At 37.4% G+C, this 17,169-nt stretch overlaps 2 protein-coding genes across 2 annotated transcripts; both read right to left on the reverse strand.

Moving 5' to 3' along the window:
* Positions 1-4,398: 4,398 nt before the first annotated feature.
* Positions 4,399-5,334, reverse strand: Or9q1 (olfactory receptor family 9 subfamily Q member 1). Its single transcript, NM_001000261.1, has one exon. The coding sequence runs from the start codon at positions 5,332-5,334 to the stop codon at positions 4,399-4,401; it is 936 nt and encodes a 311-aa protein (NP_001000261.1).
* A 10,510-nt stretch (positions 5,335-15,844) lies between these two features.
* Positions 15,845-16,792, reverse strand: Or9i16 (olfactory receptor family 9 subfamily I member 16). The gene is given in 1 exon segment (NM_001001277.1): positions 15,845-16,792. A coding segment is annotated over 1 exon segment (948 nt).
* Between the last annotated feature and the right edge of the window lie 377 nt (positions 16,793-17,169).

Genomic DNA, 17,169 nt, shown 5'->3' on the forward strand with positions numbered 1-17,169 from the left:
GGGAAATGGCTCTGAGGTAGCTACAGAGTGGAAAAGTTTTCCATTGAATTGTAAATCAACTCCAGGGATTGCAGCTAAGACTTCTGGGGAAAGCTCACACACACATACTCTTTGCCCAGAAATGTTTTTCAAATATAGACTTATTTTCAAATCTTGCCATACTTTAGAAAATAAAATCTAACATTAGTGATTGTGTGTCAGTTACTAAGACTTTTAGATTTTGGAGCTCAACAGCATCTTCTGCCAGAAATGGACATGTTTTGTTGAGTTAATCAGTATATAGCCTAAAAGTTAGACCTGAGGTCTTCACATAAAAGTCTCTTTAAATTGCTCATATTCTTACACTCACTGTCTAGTTACAACTCAGGTATGAAACCTGGTAGTACTGTCTCCTCCAATTTTCATAAAGAAGTACAATTTTTGTTTCAGGGAGAAACACATCTAAAATTGCATAAATAGTTTTGGTTTCCTTGGCATTGAGGAGTATGCTCACCCCCCTTCCCTCAAGATCCATGTCCATCATTCCACAGTCACCTTTCTTTGTTGCAGTTCTCATCTATTTCCTGCCTCTGGGATGCGCAATCATTTGTGTTAGAACCATATAATTTGACTGAGTTGCATTTGTATTTCATTGTCCATGATTATTCTTTAGTGGTTAGTCTTTTTTCTTCAGCTTCATAGTAATTTCTTGAAGTCTATTAACCACAAAGATCCTCTTCAGTAGACTCCTAGCCTGTTTGCCTTCACCTACTTGGTATTCTAGAATTCAAAATATTCTATCATAAACAGTGCCAAAGATGATATATGTCTCATATGCTACCAAGTGTCAATGCTTCGATAAATATTTTGATAATTAGCAATCATTTGGCCTAGCCAGTGTTTTGAAATTACAGATGCCAGATGATAAAAAGGTATATTGTAAAGAAGATGTTCTATATATCAGGACCTGATGTGTGGCTTAACAATTGGCACCCAATGTGTTTTCACAAAATTTGTTGCCCCTTTATGAAGTTAAATGTTTTTTGAAACTACTGTGTGTAAGAGTATATCTGCTACTTTTATGTACACTAGAGGAGAAAATTGGAACAAGGTGGGGAAAGTAAAAGAGGGTATGCAAAAATGAAAATATTCCATTTTTTATCAACAGAAGGGTTTATTGTTAAACTGAATGTGAGATATTCATTATTCATCCCTCTTCTGGTAATCATTGTAAAATCAGAAGAAAAATTGATATATTTCCCTTGTTATTAAGATTAAGTATCATGTTAGAACTTCTGCTTGGATTTTAGAGAAGACTTACATATTATATTAAGCTTCTTAACCCATATACCCATACCAGAATTTCAGGAACTATTGTAGAAGATAGAATGGAAAGACTTTAAGGGACATATCAGGACGTTTGCTCTGAGATGATATCTCCCAGTACTGTCAGAAGATGAACCCATAAAGTCTCAACAATGTGACTGCTCAAATATGAGCTGAACAACATCAGGCATGGGAAAACTAATGGCAGAAAGCACTTTAGGCCTCAAACCCATCCAAAGAACTATCGGTAACAAAGGAATTCTGAGAGGATGACAAGTGATCTTCTCCAGAAAAGAGTACATCAATTGGTTATCCAATACCAAATGGCCAGCACTAAAGACATCCATACAAGTAACATTATACAAACCATGCATTTAATATTTGATAATGTATAATATACATATGTAATAACTGATAGTCAATGAGAAACAGTCCATGAACTGGAAAGTAAAGAAGAAGGGTAGATGACAGTGTTTGAAAGAAGAAAACTAAAGGGATAAATGTGGTTTGTATAATCTTAAAAATAAAAAAGAATTGAAAAAATCAAATCTTGGTCAGAGCTAGAGTATAAGTGCTTCACTGAGAAGTACTCAGAGAAGAAACATATACAAGATAAAATAAGGTACAGAATGGCTAAGAGTTGTCTTTCCATCTGGAGTCTAGCATTGGCTTGATTTTTTAGAACTCTGACATGTGTTTAATGCCTACTAAGGGATCAGACTAGCAGAAGCCCATGTCAATCATTCTTTGACTGTAAGATGTTCTCCAGCAGCTTAGTAGTACCTCACTAGGAACTTCTAAAAAGAATAGATACCTTTGCTGATGGAGAATTCTCCAGGTAATTGATAGTTGTCATGGAACTGTAGATTAACTTGATAACTAGGATACTTTAATTCCAGAGAGACTGCAGACTAAGATACAGATAATATGGGTAGAAGATGAGGCCAAGAAACAATATTTTAGGTTACTGAAGCAAATTATTCCCGATGCTATTCACTCTAAATGTTATAGCAACATATGCTGATGAATTTCATTTTTTTACTTTATGGTACTATCAATAGAACAAACCAAAAGGCATGGAAAAATTATACATAAGAAGTTGATCTATAGTGAAGATGGTATATCATGTAAGTTGGGGAAAATACATTTTTAATATTTAATAATAGAGAGGTCAGTAAAGTATTTGGGAAAATAAATTTAAACAATACTTAACAGCATAGGAAAAACTAAATATATTCTCTTTCTCCACATCCTTGCAAGCATGTACTGTCACCCAAGGTTCTGATCTTAGCTTCTCTGATTGGTTTAATCTCAGGGTACTTTGATTTGCATTTACCCGATGGCTAAGGACTTTGAGCATCTCTATTACTGCTTCTTAGCCATTCAAGATGCCTCTGTTGTGAATTTCCTGCTTAGCTCTATACCCATTTTTTGTTTGGATTGTTTAATTTTTTTTGAGGTTAGCTTCTCAAGTTGTTTATATATTTCTGATATTAGCCCTCTATCTGATGTGAGGCTAGTGGAATTTTTTCACAATCTGTAGGTTGCCAATTTGTAGTATTAACTCTGTTCTTTGCCTTACAGAATTTCTTCAGTTTCATGAGGTCCCATTTATCAATTCTTGATCTTAGAGCCTGAGCCATTGGAGTTTGGTTTAGGAAATTTCCCCATGCCAATGAGTTTGAGTATCTTTCCCATTTTCTCTTCTATTGGATTCAGTGTATCTGACTTTATGTTGAGGTCTTTGACCTTAGACTTGAGCTTTTTGCAAGGTGAAAGTTGTGGGTCTACTTTAATTTTTCTACATACAGACTTCCAGTTAGACCAGCAACATTTATTAAAGATGCTTTCTTTTTCCATTGTATGTTTTTGGATTCTTTGTCAAAGATCCGTAAGTGTTCAGATTTATTTCTGCATCTTGAACAATACTCCAATGATTAATGTGTCTTCCTCTATACCAATGGCATGCAGTTTTTAGTCATTATTTCTCTGTAGTATGGCTTGAAGTCATGGGTGGTGATTCTCTCAGAAGTTATTTTATTGTTAATAATTGCTTCCCCTAACCTGGGTTTTTTGGTTTTGTATATAAAACTGAGAATTGCTGTTTCCATGTCTTTGAAGAATTGTGTTTGAATTTTGATGGGGAATTCATTGAGATCCTTCATTTCTGTTGTGATTGCCAATTGGAACATCCACTCTGGAAATCAATCTGGAGGTTCCGCAGAAAATTGCAAATATATGTACCTGAAGACCCAGCTATATCATTCTTGGCATATAACCAAAAGATGTGTTTAAAATGTCATGAAGCCTAGAGAATAACTCATTTGGGTAGGATAATGCCTTCCTAGCAAGCATAAAGTCCTAGATCTGTTCCTCATAATTGCATAAGTCCAGCAAGTGGCAGGAAATTTTTGTCACAGTAATCACAAGGAAAAAGAAAGAAAGATCAAGAATTTAAGTTCATCCTCCCGTACATGGATTTTGTGAAAAGAGTAGACTGCATAACACCATGTCTCAAAAAAGTTTTATTTAAAATTAAAATAAAATATAAATATATTCTAAAGTTTGAATCTCAAATGAAAATATAATTTTGAAGATCATAGTGATTCTGTTTTAATGTTTTCTGCAAGTTATATTGAAGTGAATAAAACACACTACAGTTTGATAGGCAAATTGATAAATGGTATATTAATAAACTGATCACATTTTTAATAAACTACATATAAGAAAATATTAACATGAATAGAATCTAACTTTTGAGTATAAAGAGTTGATTAAATGATATTTTCAAAACTTCCTTTTTATGGAAAATTTTGCAAAATTATAATCTTGATCTATCACCACAGAGACCAGTGAGACCTGCCACATTTAGATTGCATATGTTCTGAGAGACATAGACCATACTCAAATCTCTTTTACAGCTGACATTTCCATTTCTTCTTGTCTCTCCCTGGAGTTAAAAATTCTCACTTTTAATAAAACCATGTATTATAATATACACATTTAAACATTGGGCATAGTGTAAATAAAAAATTCCTAAAGTGCTGGCATTTGAGAATAAATTCTTCTTGGGACTCCTAAGGTGGGAAGAGATTAGAGAATCTTGATTCTGTTGAAAATTTTTCTTAGTGCTTCCTTCACTTCCTTGTTCCTCAAGCTATAGATGAGAGGATTCAACATGGGAATTACTGTTGTGTAGAATACAGACACAACTCTATCTTTTTCTGAGGCCTGACCAGAGTTATCTCTCAAGTACATGAAAATGAGAGTGCCAAAGAAGAGTGACACTGCAGTGAGGTGGGAAGCACATGTTGAGAAGGTCTTGACGCGGCCTCCTGCTGAAGGGATCCTCAGAATAGCCACAATGATGAACAGATAGGAAATTACAATCACCACCATGCAAGCAGGAATGACAAAAATGGCAAATACAATAATCACCAATTCCTGGATATAGCTCTCACCACAGGTCAGCTTTAACAGAGGAGGAAGATCACAGAAAATGAAGTCGATCTCATTGTTTCCACAAAAAGAGAGGGTAAATGCTGAGACAGTCCTCACCAAGGCACTGAGGAGGCCAGCAATGTAAGCCCCAGCCACAAAACTTAGAAGAGCTTTCTGTGTCATGATGGTAACATAAAGCAAAGGTTGACATACAGCCACATAACGGTCATAAGCCATGAGTGCCAAGAGGTAGCAATCAATGGATCCAAAGAAAGTAAACAGGAAAAACTGAGCAACACAGCGTGCATAGGATAAAGCAGCCCCATGTTCCAACAACACAGCCATTGTCTGAGGAACAGTGACAGAGGAGTAGCAGATGTCCATGAAAGAGAGGTGACTTAGAAGGAAGTACATTGGGGTGTGAAGCCTGTGATCCGTGCGAATCAAAAAAATCATACCTGAGTTCCCCAGCAAAGTAAAAAAATAGATAAATAAAAATAGGTGGAAAAGAGGGAGCCCCCATTCAGGGTGCTCAGTGAATGCTATGAGGAAGAACTCTGTCACCAAAGTGAGGTTCACCTTGTCCATGAAGCCACTGGTACTTAAGCAAGCATAAGAAACAAGACAGGATGCTGAACATTGGATGCCCCTGCAAGAACAATTTTTGAATATATGGAAAGAATATAGGTACCAGAGAAAGGATTTCCTAAATAGTGGGTTTCAATTTCTGTCTTCCAAGAGAGTTCTGTAGTAGTCATCCTAGGGTATTGAGGGAAAAGTAAAACACATGAGAATGCATGCACAAGAGAATGTGTAATCCCACTTGAAATGCAAATTAGCTATATGAGTCCTGTGATTCAACAGAGCTCGTACAGCTGACTTGTGGTCATTTTCCTACCATGTATTTGACCATCTCAGGACTCTGAACTTCTTTCTCCTTGATGATCATAACTTATCCCCTATTTTTTACCTTATTCATCTCACATAGTCAGATTAGCTTTTTTACCAATTAGTGCCATTTTTTAAAATTCAGATATCAATTAAAATCTTGTTATTTATAAAACTTTAATTTGATCATGGATGTCCCTTTGACCAATATCTATCCATGGAAAACTGTCAAGGACATGATATTACTTAGCCTCTTCAATATACTGGAACTATCTACAATAATGCCCCTACTTATTTTCCTACGTACCTATTTACTTACCAGTCCTAACACACATAGTGACAACTTATTCTCTCACAATTTCTCTGGATATACTAAATTATTGGCAGCATTGGTAAGTCCTACATTCTCTTATGTCTCTGTGCTTCAGACAGAGCATCACTTCTGCCTAGATGACCTTACTTTTTTCTGTCTCCAGAGTCCTTCCCCCTGCTTATATTACCAGCAAATCACTATTTAGATCACAGGCTTTACAAGAAGGATAACTCCGTTATTCTTCTCCAGACACTGAATGTCCCCTACAAGTTAAGCTCTCAGTAAGAGCTTAATATGCTTTATAAAATGAAGTTATTAAATAAGATATGAAACATCTTACAAAAAGAGAACAATATTGTCATTATATTCCAGTTGCAAAATCAGAAAATACCCTAAATATGAGAATTGAATTGAATACACCTAAAGATATCAATGATTTTCATGTTTTTCTAGATTTTATACTTCTACTCTTAACCTTAAGATTTTCTAGTTAACAGAAAGAAACTGTTGATTTTTATAAAAATAGCTTTTTACAAGAACAATATTAACAGTAAAAAGCATTGATAACTGTACTCTGCATGATATGTATTCATTTCATCATCATAGCCACTTTGTAAGTGAATTTTCTTCTTCCTATGGATGAGGCAACTGAGACCACATTTAAATATAAGCTCAAGACAGCACAGCTAGAAAATAGTCTAATTGCCATTGAATACAAAGTTGTACACATAAAAATTGCTTACCTTGATACTAATTTCACAAGCTTTCTTCATTTCTTTCAATAGCTGTTACTTAACTCAAATGGTAATGCAGGCACTGAGGCTTTGAACCTAGAGAAAAGATTGTCATTTGGCTGAATCACAGTGAAGCAGGGAAGACAAGGTAATGAACAACATTAAAACATAAATCTTTGGTAGCCAGGACGGAGCTGAACCAATGTACTGGTAAGAATGATAAAGAAATTTGGTTCAGGTTGTTGGGTTGGGTATCAATCAAGAGAAACAAGCCAATTTGTTCAAATTTGACTTTACCTACTGATACTCTTTTCTCTTTATCCATTACTTTTTCTTAGTATAAATTAAGTCATTTTTTTGCTCCACTAACCTGGATGGAAAGTTATCTTAAAGTTATAATGGAGGCAATGCTGTCCTAAGCAGCAAGAGGTTTATTGACTTCTGTTGACTTCCCACGCTATTAGTTACCTAAGAAAATATTAGCTCCTCAATGCCCCTTGTATTTAAATTCACACACACACACACACACACACACACACACACACACACACACACACACACATGTGCACTCATACCATATTAACCAATGCAAACACATGATTGTCTTTCTACAATAACTCTTGAGATCTTTCTAGCCATCTGCCCTACCAGAATCCACTAACTCTGGGCAGAACACATTCTTCATTCTGAGTGTAGTTCAACTACATGCAGAGGTTGGAGAAAAGCCTTTCTTAATATGCTTCTAAGTCTAACACAAACACATTTAAGAGAAGATACTAATTGTGGCTAAAAATACTCTGAGATCCCCATACAGTGATTAAAATGGTCTCTAAGGAGAGTTATATATTGCCTTGTTGGCTTCTTAACAAGGTACCTGGTCCCTGTCACAAAGTAAAGATGACTGTTCTTCAGCCCCAGATCCCAAAGCCAAACTATTTGTCTTGTACTCCATACACAAAGATCTACAGGCAATTATTTAAAAAGAACAAGATCACGAATTGTATGGGTTATATGCCTTCATTTCCCATTAAGTCCTTCTTGCAATGAGAATGATCTAATTACTATGACCTCATATCCTTTACTCATTCATTTAAATTAAGATAGATAGATAGATAGATAGATAGATAGATAGATAGATAGATAGATAGATAGATAGATAGATGATAGACAGACAGATAGGAAAATTATACAATTAAGGTATTAGCGCTCTATTTTTCTTTCATTTAAACATTCTTATCTTTTTATTTTTACTTTTTATTTTCATTTTTTCTTCTTTAAAGATTTATTTATTTCATGTATATGAGTACACTATCACTATCTTCAGACACAGCAGAAGAGGGCATCTAATGCCCATTACAGATGGTTATGAGCCATCATGTAGTTGCTGGGAATTGAACTCAGAACCCGAAGGAGTAATCAGTGCTCTTAACCATTACAGTCCAGACTTTATTACCATCCCAGTCTACCCTCTGGCTGTTCTTATCCCACACCTCCCTCCCATCCCCTACCCCTTCTCCAAGAGGATGTCTGCACTCCACCTACACACAACCAGATATCTCCACAAACTGGGAGTCCAAGTCTCTCAAGGTTTAGGTGCATCCTCTGTGACTGAGTCCAGAACTGGCAGTCCTCTGCTGTATATGTGTCTGGGTGCCATATCAGTTAGTTAATGCTGCCTGGTAGGTGGCTCAGTGTACCAGGTTAATTGAGACTGCTGATCTTCCTCTGGGATTGCCTCCCTCCTCAACTTCTTCTAGCTTTTCCCTAAATAAACCAGAAGGTTTACTGTCTTCCGTCCATTAGTTGGGTGTAAATATCTGCATCTGACTTTTTCAGCTGCTTGTTGGGCCTTTCAGAGGGCAGTCATGATAGACCCCTGTTTGCAAGCACACCACAGCACTAGTAATAATGTCAGGCTTTGGGGCTTCCCACTGAACCAAATCTCAATTTGGGTCTGTCACTAGACCTCCTTTTTCTCATGCTCTTCCCATTTTTGTTCCTGCAGTTGTTTCAGACAGGAACAATTATGGGTTAGAGTTTTGCATTGTGGAATGCCAACACCATCCTTCCACTTGATGTCCTGTCCAAAGGATGTCCTTTTTACTGGAGGTAGACTCAACAAGTTCTCTCGCCCCACTGTTTGACATTTCATCTAAGGTCCCTCCCTTTGAGTCCTGAGAGTCTCTCACCTCCCAGGTCTCTGATACATTCTTGAGGGTTCCTCCACATCCTAGCTCCTGAGGTTGCTAGTTATGATTCTTTTGCTGGACCTCAGAGCTTCAGTCTTGTTCCCCCCAACTCCAATACCTGATTACATTCCTCTCTTCCCCTTCTAGATGCATTTTCCACCCAATTCCATCCCTCTCCCTCTCTTATGATTGATTACTTTCTTCTCACTCCCAAGTGGGAATGGGGCATCCTCACTTACACCCTTCAGTCTGTTAGCCTTCTTGAGCTCGGTGGATTGTATCCTGGGAATTCTGTGCTTTTTTTGCTAGTATCTGCTTATTAGGTGAGTACATACCAATTACTGATTTTTCTTAGTTTTGCCTTTCTATGCAGGGGCATAGGATCATCTATAGGAAATTGTGTAGCTTTCAGGGTTCACAGTCACAATTTTTTCTCCCTCCCCTGACATCCATCAATAGCTCCTCAACTAGGAGTGGAATTTCACGCACCCCTCTTCAATCTATGCTGGGATATAGACTACTTTGTTACTGTGCTGATCTTGTACATGTAATCACAACCATTGTAAGTGATACATATTAGAATTTTATGAATGATGAGAAGAATATAGAGGTTTGTCATTGCCAATTTTTAAAAGTTCAGTTTGAAGGTTTACTTTTTTATCTCTCCCTCTTGGAAATTAAGCAAACAGACTCTTGTGGCTGGGCAGATTTTTTCAGTAGTTATGAGAACTTCCTCTTCTTATAGGGATTAGGGCTCAGTTTCCAGCATCCATACAACAACTCACAACAATCTACTACTCCAGTTCCAGGGAATCCAGTACTGTCTTCTGGCTTCTGTGGGAACTGTGTGAGCATATTACTGATAAATGAATGGAGGGAAAACATTCATTTCCATAAATAAAGCAGTATCTAAAATAACTAAAAATTCATTTTACTTTTATGTATTCTAGAAGCAATTGTACATGGACCAAATACTAAGAAAATCATTCACTTTTTCCATTTTAGATGTTTTTATAAACATTTATTATATAATATGATTCAACCATTAGTAGAGTTGGTTTATACTTACAAAATAGAAATTGGTGGGAAATTAGGGTAACTAAATCCTTCTACTACTAAAAAACACCTTAGGCTAATATTTTGTACATTTGTTTTTTTATTTAAAATTTTTCAGAAATTAATGATTTCTTTAGGTCCTTATCATAGCATAGCATACATAGAACAGGAGATTAATTAAAGAAAATAACCATTTTGAAAACGGTGTTGTGGGTTGGGTTTTATTGCTGTGAATAGACCCCATAACCACAAAAAATCTTATAAAGGAAAAAAATTAATTGGAGATAGCTTGTAGTTTCAAAGGTTTAGTCTGACATCATCACAGTGGGAAGTATGGCAGCATGTACGCAGAGAGGGTGCTATGCTTCTGCATCTTGATCTGAAGGCAGAAGAAATAGACTGTTTGCCTACTGAGAGGAGCTTGAGCATAGGAGCTCTCCAAGCCACCTCTACACTGAAACACTACTTTGGAGGCAACACTGACTCCTACAAGGCCACACTGACTCCTACAAGGAAGGCCTCACCTCTCAATAATGCCTCTCCCTATAAGCCATACATTCAAACATATGAGTCTATAGGGGCTATACAAAATCAAACCAACAAATCCCAGTCCCTGACCCCATAGGTTTATACGCATAACACAATACAAAAAGCATTTAGTCCAGCATCAAAAGTCCTCAAATATATCACCATTTAAAATGACCTGACACCATTACTGAAGATATGGGGGGGAGGGGTGCACTCACAAAAAGGGACCTATTGTGACTGCCCTCCAAAAGACCCACAAGCCCCTGAAAGAGTCGAATGCAGATATGTACACACAACCAATGAAAAGAAGCTGCTGACCCTTCTGTTGATGTAGGGAAAATGTGGAGGTAGTCGAGAAAAAAGGCAACTCTGTAGGAGGACCAGCAGTTTCCATTAACCTGGAACCCGGAGATCTCTCAGACACTGGATCACCAACCAAGCAGCATAAACCAGTTGAGATGAGGCCTCCAACATATACAGCAGAGGACTCCTGGGTCTGTGTTCAGTCACACAAGATGCTCCTAACCCTCAAGAGACTGGAGGTCCCAAGAAGTTTAGAGGTATGGTGGGGCTGGTGGTGGGGACATCCTTGTGCAGGTTGTTGGGGGAGGAATTTGGGAGGTGGAACAGTTGAAAGGTGGCTCAGGAGGGGAATAAAATCTGAAGTGTAAATATAAATAAACAAACAAACAAAAAGAACACTGACATCTCTTCCAGAGGTCTCGAGTTCAATTCTCAGTAAGCACATGGTGACTTACAACAATCTGTAATGGGATCTCATACCTTTTTCTGGTGTGTCTGAAGAAGGCTACAGTGTACCCAAATACATTAAATAAATAAATAAATAAATAAATAAATAAATAAATAAATAAATAAGCCTTTTTTAAAAATCCAAAGTTAAAAATCTCCTGAGAATTTTGTGATCTCTTAACTATAATCCCCTATAAAATCAAAATAAAAGAAGAGATCACATACTTCCACAAATAATGAGACAGGATATACATTATCATTCCAAAAAGTAGAGGAGAGAACATAATGAGGGAACACTGGACCAAAGGAAGACAAAAAAACAGAAGGATAAACTCCAAATTATGCATCTCCATGTCTGATGTAAAAACATTCTTCCCATGTCTATCTCCATTCAGATTTGTTGACTGCAACACACTTCTTACTTTTGGGCTGATTTTACATCATGTTAGCAGCTTTCCTCCTTGGAAGGAATTTCATGGCTCTGGCATTTCGAACCCCTTGAAATCTCCAAAGCAATCAAGAATTCACCTTTCCAACTTCACACAATGGGCTCTTTGGCCCTCCATGCAGGTACATCCCTGACACACACCTGGCCTCAACACCTTTCTTTTGTCACAGAGGAAGATTCCATAACCCCTTTCTTCTATCCTTGACCCTAAAGTCAGAACCACATTTCTGAACCTGCCAAGTTCTGCTTCTTGCTGACCCTGGAACATGGCCCACTTCTTCAATTACATCTTAACCTGCTTTCTCTTTTTCGTGGTTTCTTTCCCGGCCTAAACTTGGTTGTCCTGGAACTTTTTTTTATAGGTCAGACTGGCTTTGAAATCAGATATCTCTTTGCCTTTGCCTCTAGATTTCAGGGTGGAATTAAAGGCACATGCCATCATTCCAGGTCTTAACTATTATTATCATTATCATTATTCCTTTTTACAGGCTGGAAGTTTTGCTACTGAGTGGGATCCTTTATAAAGGTCACCACTCCTTTTATTCCTTTTAGTATCTTTATTCTGATTATCTCCTTGAACTCAGGATTTAACTCAATTCTACTTCCTGGTGCCTCTTTTCTGGAACCATACATTTTATGTTTTTCCTTGCTCAGCTTGCTTCTTTTCATCAAAGCACTTGTTGTATGAGGAAACATTAATAACCATAAGACAGAATCTATACAAGGCTATTTTGAGATTTCCTATGCCAAGGCAATTAATACAAGACTCTTCACTTTAGCATCAGGCAAACTTTTCAGACAAAGGCAAAAGGTAGTGAAATTCTTTGCCAAAATATCACAAGAACAGTTTCTAAGTCAAATATTAACATTCTTCTCTGAACCCTACTGAGCCAGGCCCCCTAGAGTTCAAAGCACCCTCAGCACCACTGTCTTCCATGTTCCCACTAGGATAGACCATTAAGTGCCCCTTAGCCTTTCTAATCAAACTCCTAGAATTCACCTTCCTCCAAACAAATGTATGGCCAGGCTCTCAGAGCAATACCCTATTCCTTGTATCAACTTTTATCTTAGTTGTGGTATCATTGTTGTAATGAGCAACCATGACCACAGTAGCTCTTAAACAGAAAAAGCATTTAATAGGACTAGCTTGTGGTTTCAGAGGTTTACTCAATTATCGTTATGGAGGAAAGCATGGCAGCATGCAAGCAAATATGGTGCTACAGAAAATGAGAGTACTATATCTTTTTCTAAAGACAACAGAAATAGACCGTGTGCCATACTTGGCATAGCTTAAGCATTAGAGAACTCAAAGCCCACCACAACAGTGACACATTTTTTCCAACAAGACCACACCTCCTGCAACAATGCCATACCTCCTAATAGTGCCCCTCTTTATGGACCAAATACTCAAATGCATGTGATTCAAACCATCAAAACTGGCATAGTCTATGTACCTGAGAAATACCTGACATTATGCAAATGGATGTGCACCAATGCAAAGGCAGATGTCATCAAATTATATTTTGTCAATGTTACTTTCTTGCTAAGAATCAGTAATAATTCCACATCATAGTCATTTGCCTCCTAGTTTCCCTTTTACTAAAAGTAATATGAGAAGCACTATATGGTATCTCATAGAAATACATCACTTTGCACTAGCATAGACATATTGAGCCTATTTTCCTCTATCTCCATCACCACTAGCCTCCTTTCCAAACCAACCAACTACAGGAAAGAGGGCTTTTGAAAATTCATAACTATCATTTTCTATTCTGCCCAAGGAATGAAATTCACAAATCCCTAAGAAAACTTGCAAGGCTCTGTATCTAGCTTTCTCCTGAATCCACCATTTGTATAGTACACTAAAATCCCCTCACTCTGGTTTTAATTCAGAGCATTCAATTTCACTGAATTTTTGCATTCACAATTATCCCAGTCTGATACAGTCTTAACTACTAAGGAAGACAATGTACTTAATTCATTAGATTTCTGCCTACCTGTTAGTTCTCTGAGGATTTTTTTTAAAACTCATACCAGTATATTGTGACCTCAAAATACCATTCAACAAAGTCCTGTGATTTTTTTCCACTTTCCAGACCTGTAAAAATTAATTTCCTGTGTGGCAGTCTAATATCTGACTATTCTCTAGGTTTCAACTTCCATTCAGGATAACACATTTTATTTAGCACCACGTTCAAATCAAACATCATGTCTAATACACAGTAGCCTCTAAATATTTGCTGAAATGATGAACAAGATTGTAAAGCCTCCATGGAGATATCCCCAAGTAATATTTCTCGAAGATTGCTGAGGTCATTAAAAGGTGATAGATTCATTCTACTCTGTTTTTTAACAATAAAGAATATGTCTAGAGGAGATGAGAGAAAATAGTGGTGTCCACCACTACAGAGTAGTAAACAACCTGGATTAATTGAAGCATCCATCCATAAATAATTTTAAGGGACAAATAAAACATCTAAACTTTGGTGATCAAGAAACAATATAATGCTATATCTGCTATTCAGTACAACCATACATCAAGATTTAACTATTTCCAATATTAATCTAAACTATTATTTCTTCCTTTTATTATGTTATATCTTGATATATCCTCTCTTGGAATTTAAAAAAGGAAAAAACTTACTGTAGCTAAGCATTCCTCAATCATAACTTCTTCCTATCCAAGCTTCCTTTTGTTTTTTAGCTACTTATACTTTGATATGAAAATTACCTAACTTGGTTATGAGTGAATGTTCACTTTTTGTCCAATATTATTATTTGTTTCACCATCCATAATCAAAGTTTATCTTAATCACATAAGAAATATATTATAATTTGTCATTGTTCTAGGTACAAAAAATGAGTTTTATATGAAATAGTAAAGTAGCTAAGACTCAGCACTGAATTTTTAATCATAGAAGTCAGAAATTTTTCTTTTTAATGCCCAAAGTGGGAGAAGGAAATCAAAGAGCCCACCCTCAGTAGATAGACAGGGCCACAAGAAGCGGGACTGGGTTACCAACCCACAGTCAAAAATTTCTGACCCAGAATTGTTCCTGTTTAAAAGAACTACAGGGACAAAAATGAAGAAGAGACTAAATGAAAAGTAGCCCAAGTTGGGATTCATCTTATGGGGAGTGACAGAGCACGTTAGGCCTGACACTATTACTGATGCTATGATGTGCTTACAGACAGGAGCCTAGCATGGCTGACCTCTTAGAGGCCCTATGAACAGCTGACCAAGACTGGTTCAGATACTTACATTCAACCATTGGATTGAAGATTCCTATTGGACTGATCATTCCTTATGATTGAATTAGGGAAAGGACTAACCAAAAGCCAGGGCAAATCCACAGGATGAGTAGCAGTCTTAACTAACTTGGATCCATGGGAATCCCAGAGACTGAGCCACATGCATCAGGCAGCATACATGAATTAGGTCAAGGTCTAGACACATATATAGCAGATGACTGCCTGGTTTGTCCTTAATGGGAGAATATTCACCTAATCCTTGAGAGACATGAAGCCACAGGGAAAGGGAATGCCTGGTAGTGGGGAGGGGAAATACCCTCTCAGAGGCAAGGGGGAAATGGAATAGAATGAAGAACTATGGGAAGGATGACCAGCAGTGGGGAGTGAAGGCAAAGGCCGGAATGTAAATAAATAAAATAAGGAAAAAATATTATCTTTATTTTTGATTATGTAATCATATAGGTTGTATTGAAAGAGGGGATGGCAGTAAATAGACAGTATACATGGAAGTCAGAAGATCTCCATGAATCTACAGATTTGGAGTCTAATATGGATGCTGGGAACTGAATTCAAGTCCTCTTCACAATCAGGATATAATCTCAGCCTTCTCTATTTATTCTCCTGTAAGCCTTCTCCACATCCTCAATAGAAATGCATTTGTGTGAGAAAATGATACAAAACCTTTATTGCTCAAAATCATAGAGCTAATAAAGTTCTGAAAGCCAAACTTACATTTTCTGTTTCAATATATCAGTGCAATTTTGAGAGCAAAGTCATATATTAAGAGGACAAAGCGGGGTTGGGGATTTGGCTCAGCGGTAGAGCGCTTGCCTAGCAACCGCAAGGCCCTGGGTTCGGTCCCCAGCTCCGAAAAAAGAAAAAAAAATAAAAGAGGACAAGGCAAAGGCCTAATAGATAGAAACTTCTGGACTGATGAAGCTTAAATTGAACTTTCTTGAGAAGTCGTAATTCTTTTGAAAGCTTTCTTCAGAGCTTCCTTCACTTCCTTGTTCCTCAGGCTATAGATCATGGGGTTCAGCATAGGGATAACCACTGTATAGAATACAGACACAATCTTGTCCTCCCAGAGGGATTTTCCAATGTTACCTTTCAAGTACATGAATATTAGTGTTCCAAAAAAAAGAGCCACTACAATCATGTGAGATGCACAAGTAGAGAAGGTCTTGGCTTTGGCGCCTGCTGTACGAATCTTCCGAATAGCCCAGATAATGAATAGGTAAGATACAAGAATCACTGAAACACTAGTTATGATGACCAAAAAAGCAAAAAGGAAGATCACCTGTTCCCGTAACTTGGTCTCACTACAGGCAAGATTCAGCAAGGGTGGGAGGTCACAAAAAAAGAAATCAACTTGGTTAGATTTACAGAAGGAAATGGAAAATGTACACCCAGATCGGACCACACCATTTACCATTGCACCAGAGTATGCTAAAGCAACCAGCCCCAGGCGAGTCTGTGGTGTCATGGCCATGGCATAAAGGAGAGGGTTGCATATAGCCACATAACGATCATAGGCCATTACAGCCAAAAGGAAACACTCAGTACTACCATAAAAGGTGAAAAAGAAGAACTGGGTGACACAACGCTCATAAGTGATGACCACCTCATTATTCCCCAAGGTCTCCAGGAGCTGGGGCACAATAACAGATGAATAGCAAATGTCTAGAAAAGACAAATGGCTGAGGAAGAAGTACATAGGTGTGTGGAGCTGAGGATCACTCTGAATTAGCATGATCATGCCCAGGTTTCCAACAATGGTGATGAGATAAAAGGACAAAAACATGAAGAAGAGACCCAACCGTAGCTCTGCCTGAAGCTGGAACCCCATCAGAATAAATTCTGTCAACCTGGTGCCATTGTCTGCCATAAAGCCAAGGTCACCTGGGGAAATAAAATAAGAGTAATAAGATATTTCTGGAGATTAGCATGACTACAATCTGCTTGGGTCTCAGTAATGAGCTTTATTTGCAAAACACTTTTCAACTTTCACAAGCTTGATTTTACTTGAATTAAAAATCCTATATAGCACAAAATGTCATGTTAATCCCATTTTTGAATAAAGAATGACAAAGAAATAAAGTGATTTAGCCACCACGCAAGGCCTCTTAATTAGGAAACTGGCAAATTCAGATCTAGTGCTATGTTTCTCAGGGACTTCCAAACCTCTGCATGTCCACTAGTGGGGCTCACTTCATGTGCAGCCAGAAGAAAGTTGCACATAAGAAATATTAGAATAATATATTT

This window comes from Rattus norvegicus, chromosome 1 (assembly GCF_021556685.1).
Source record: "Rattus norvegicus strain SHRSP/BbbUtx chromosome 1, alternate assembly SHRSP_T2T, whole genome shotgun sequence".
NCBI lineage: Eukaryota > Metazoa > Chordata > Mammalia > Rodentia > Muridae > Rattus > Rattus norvegicus.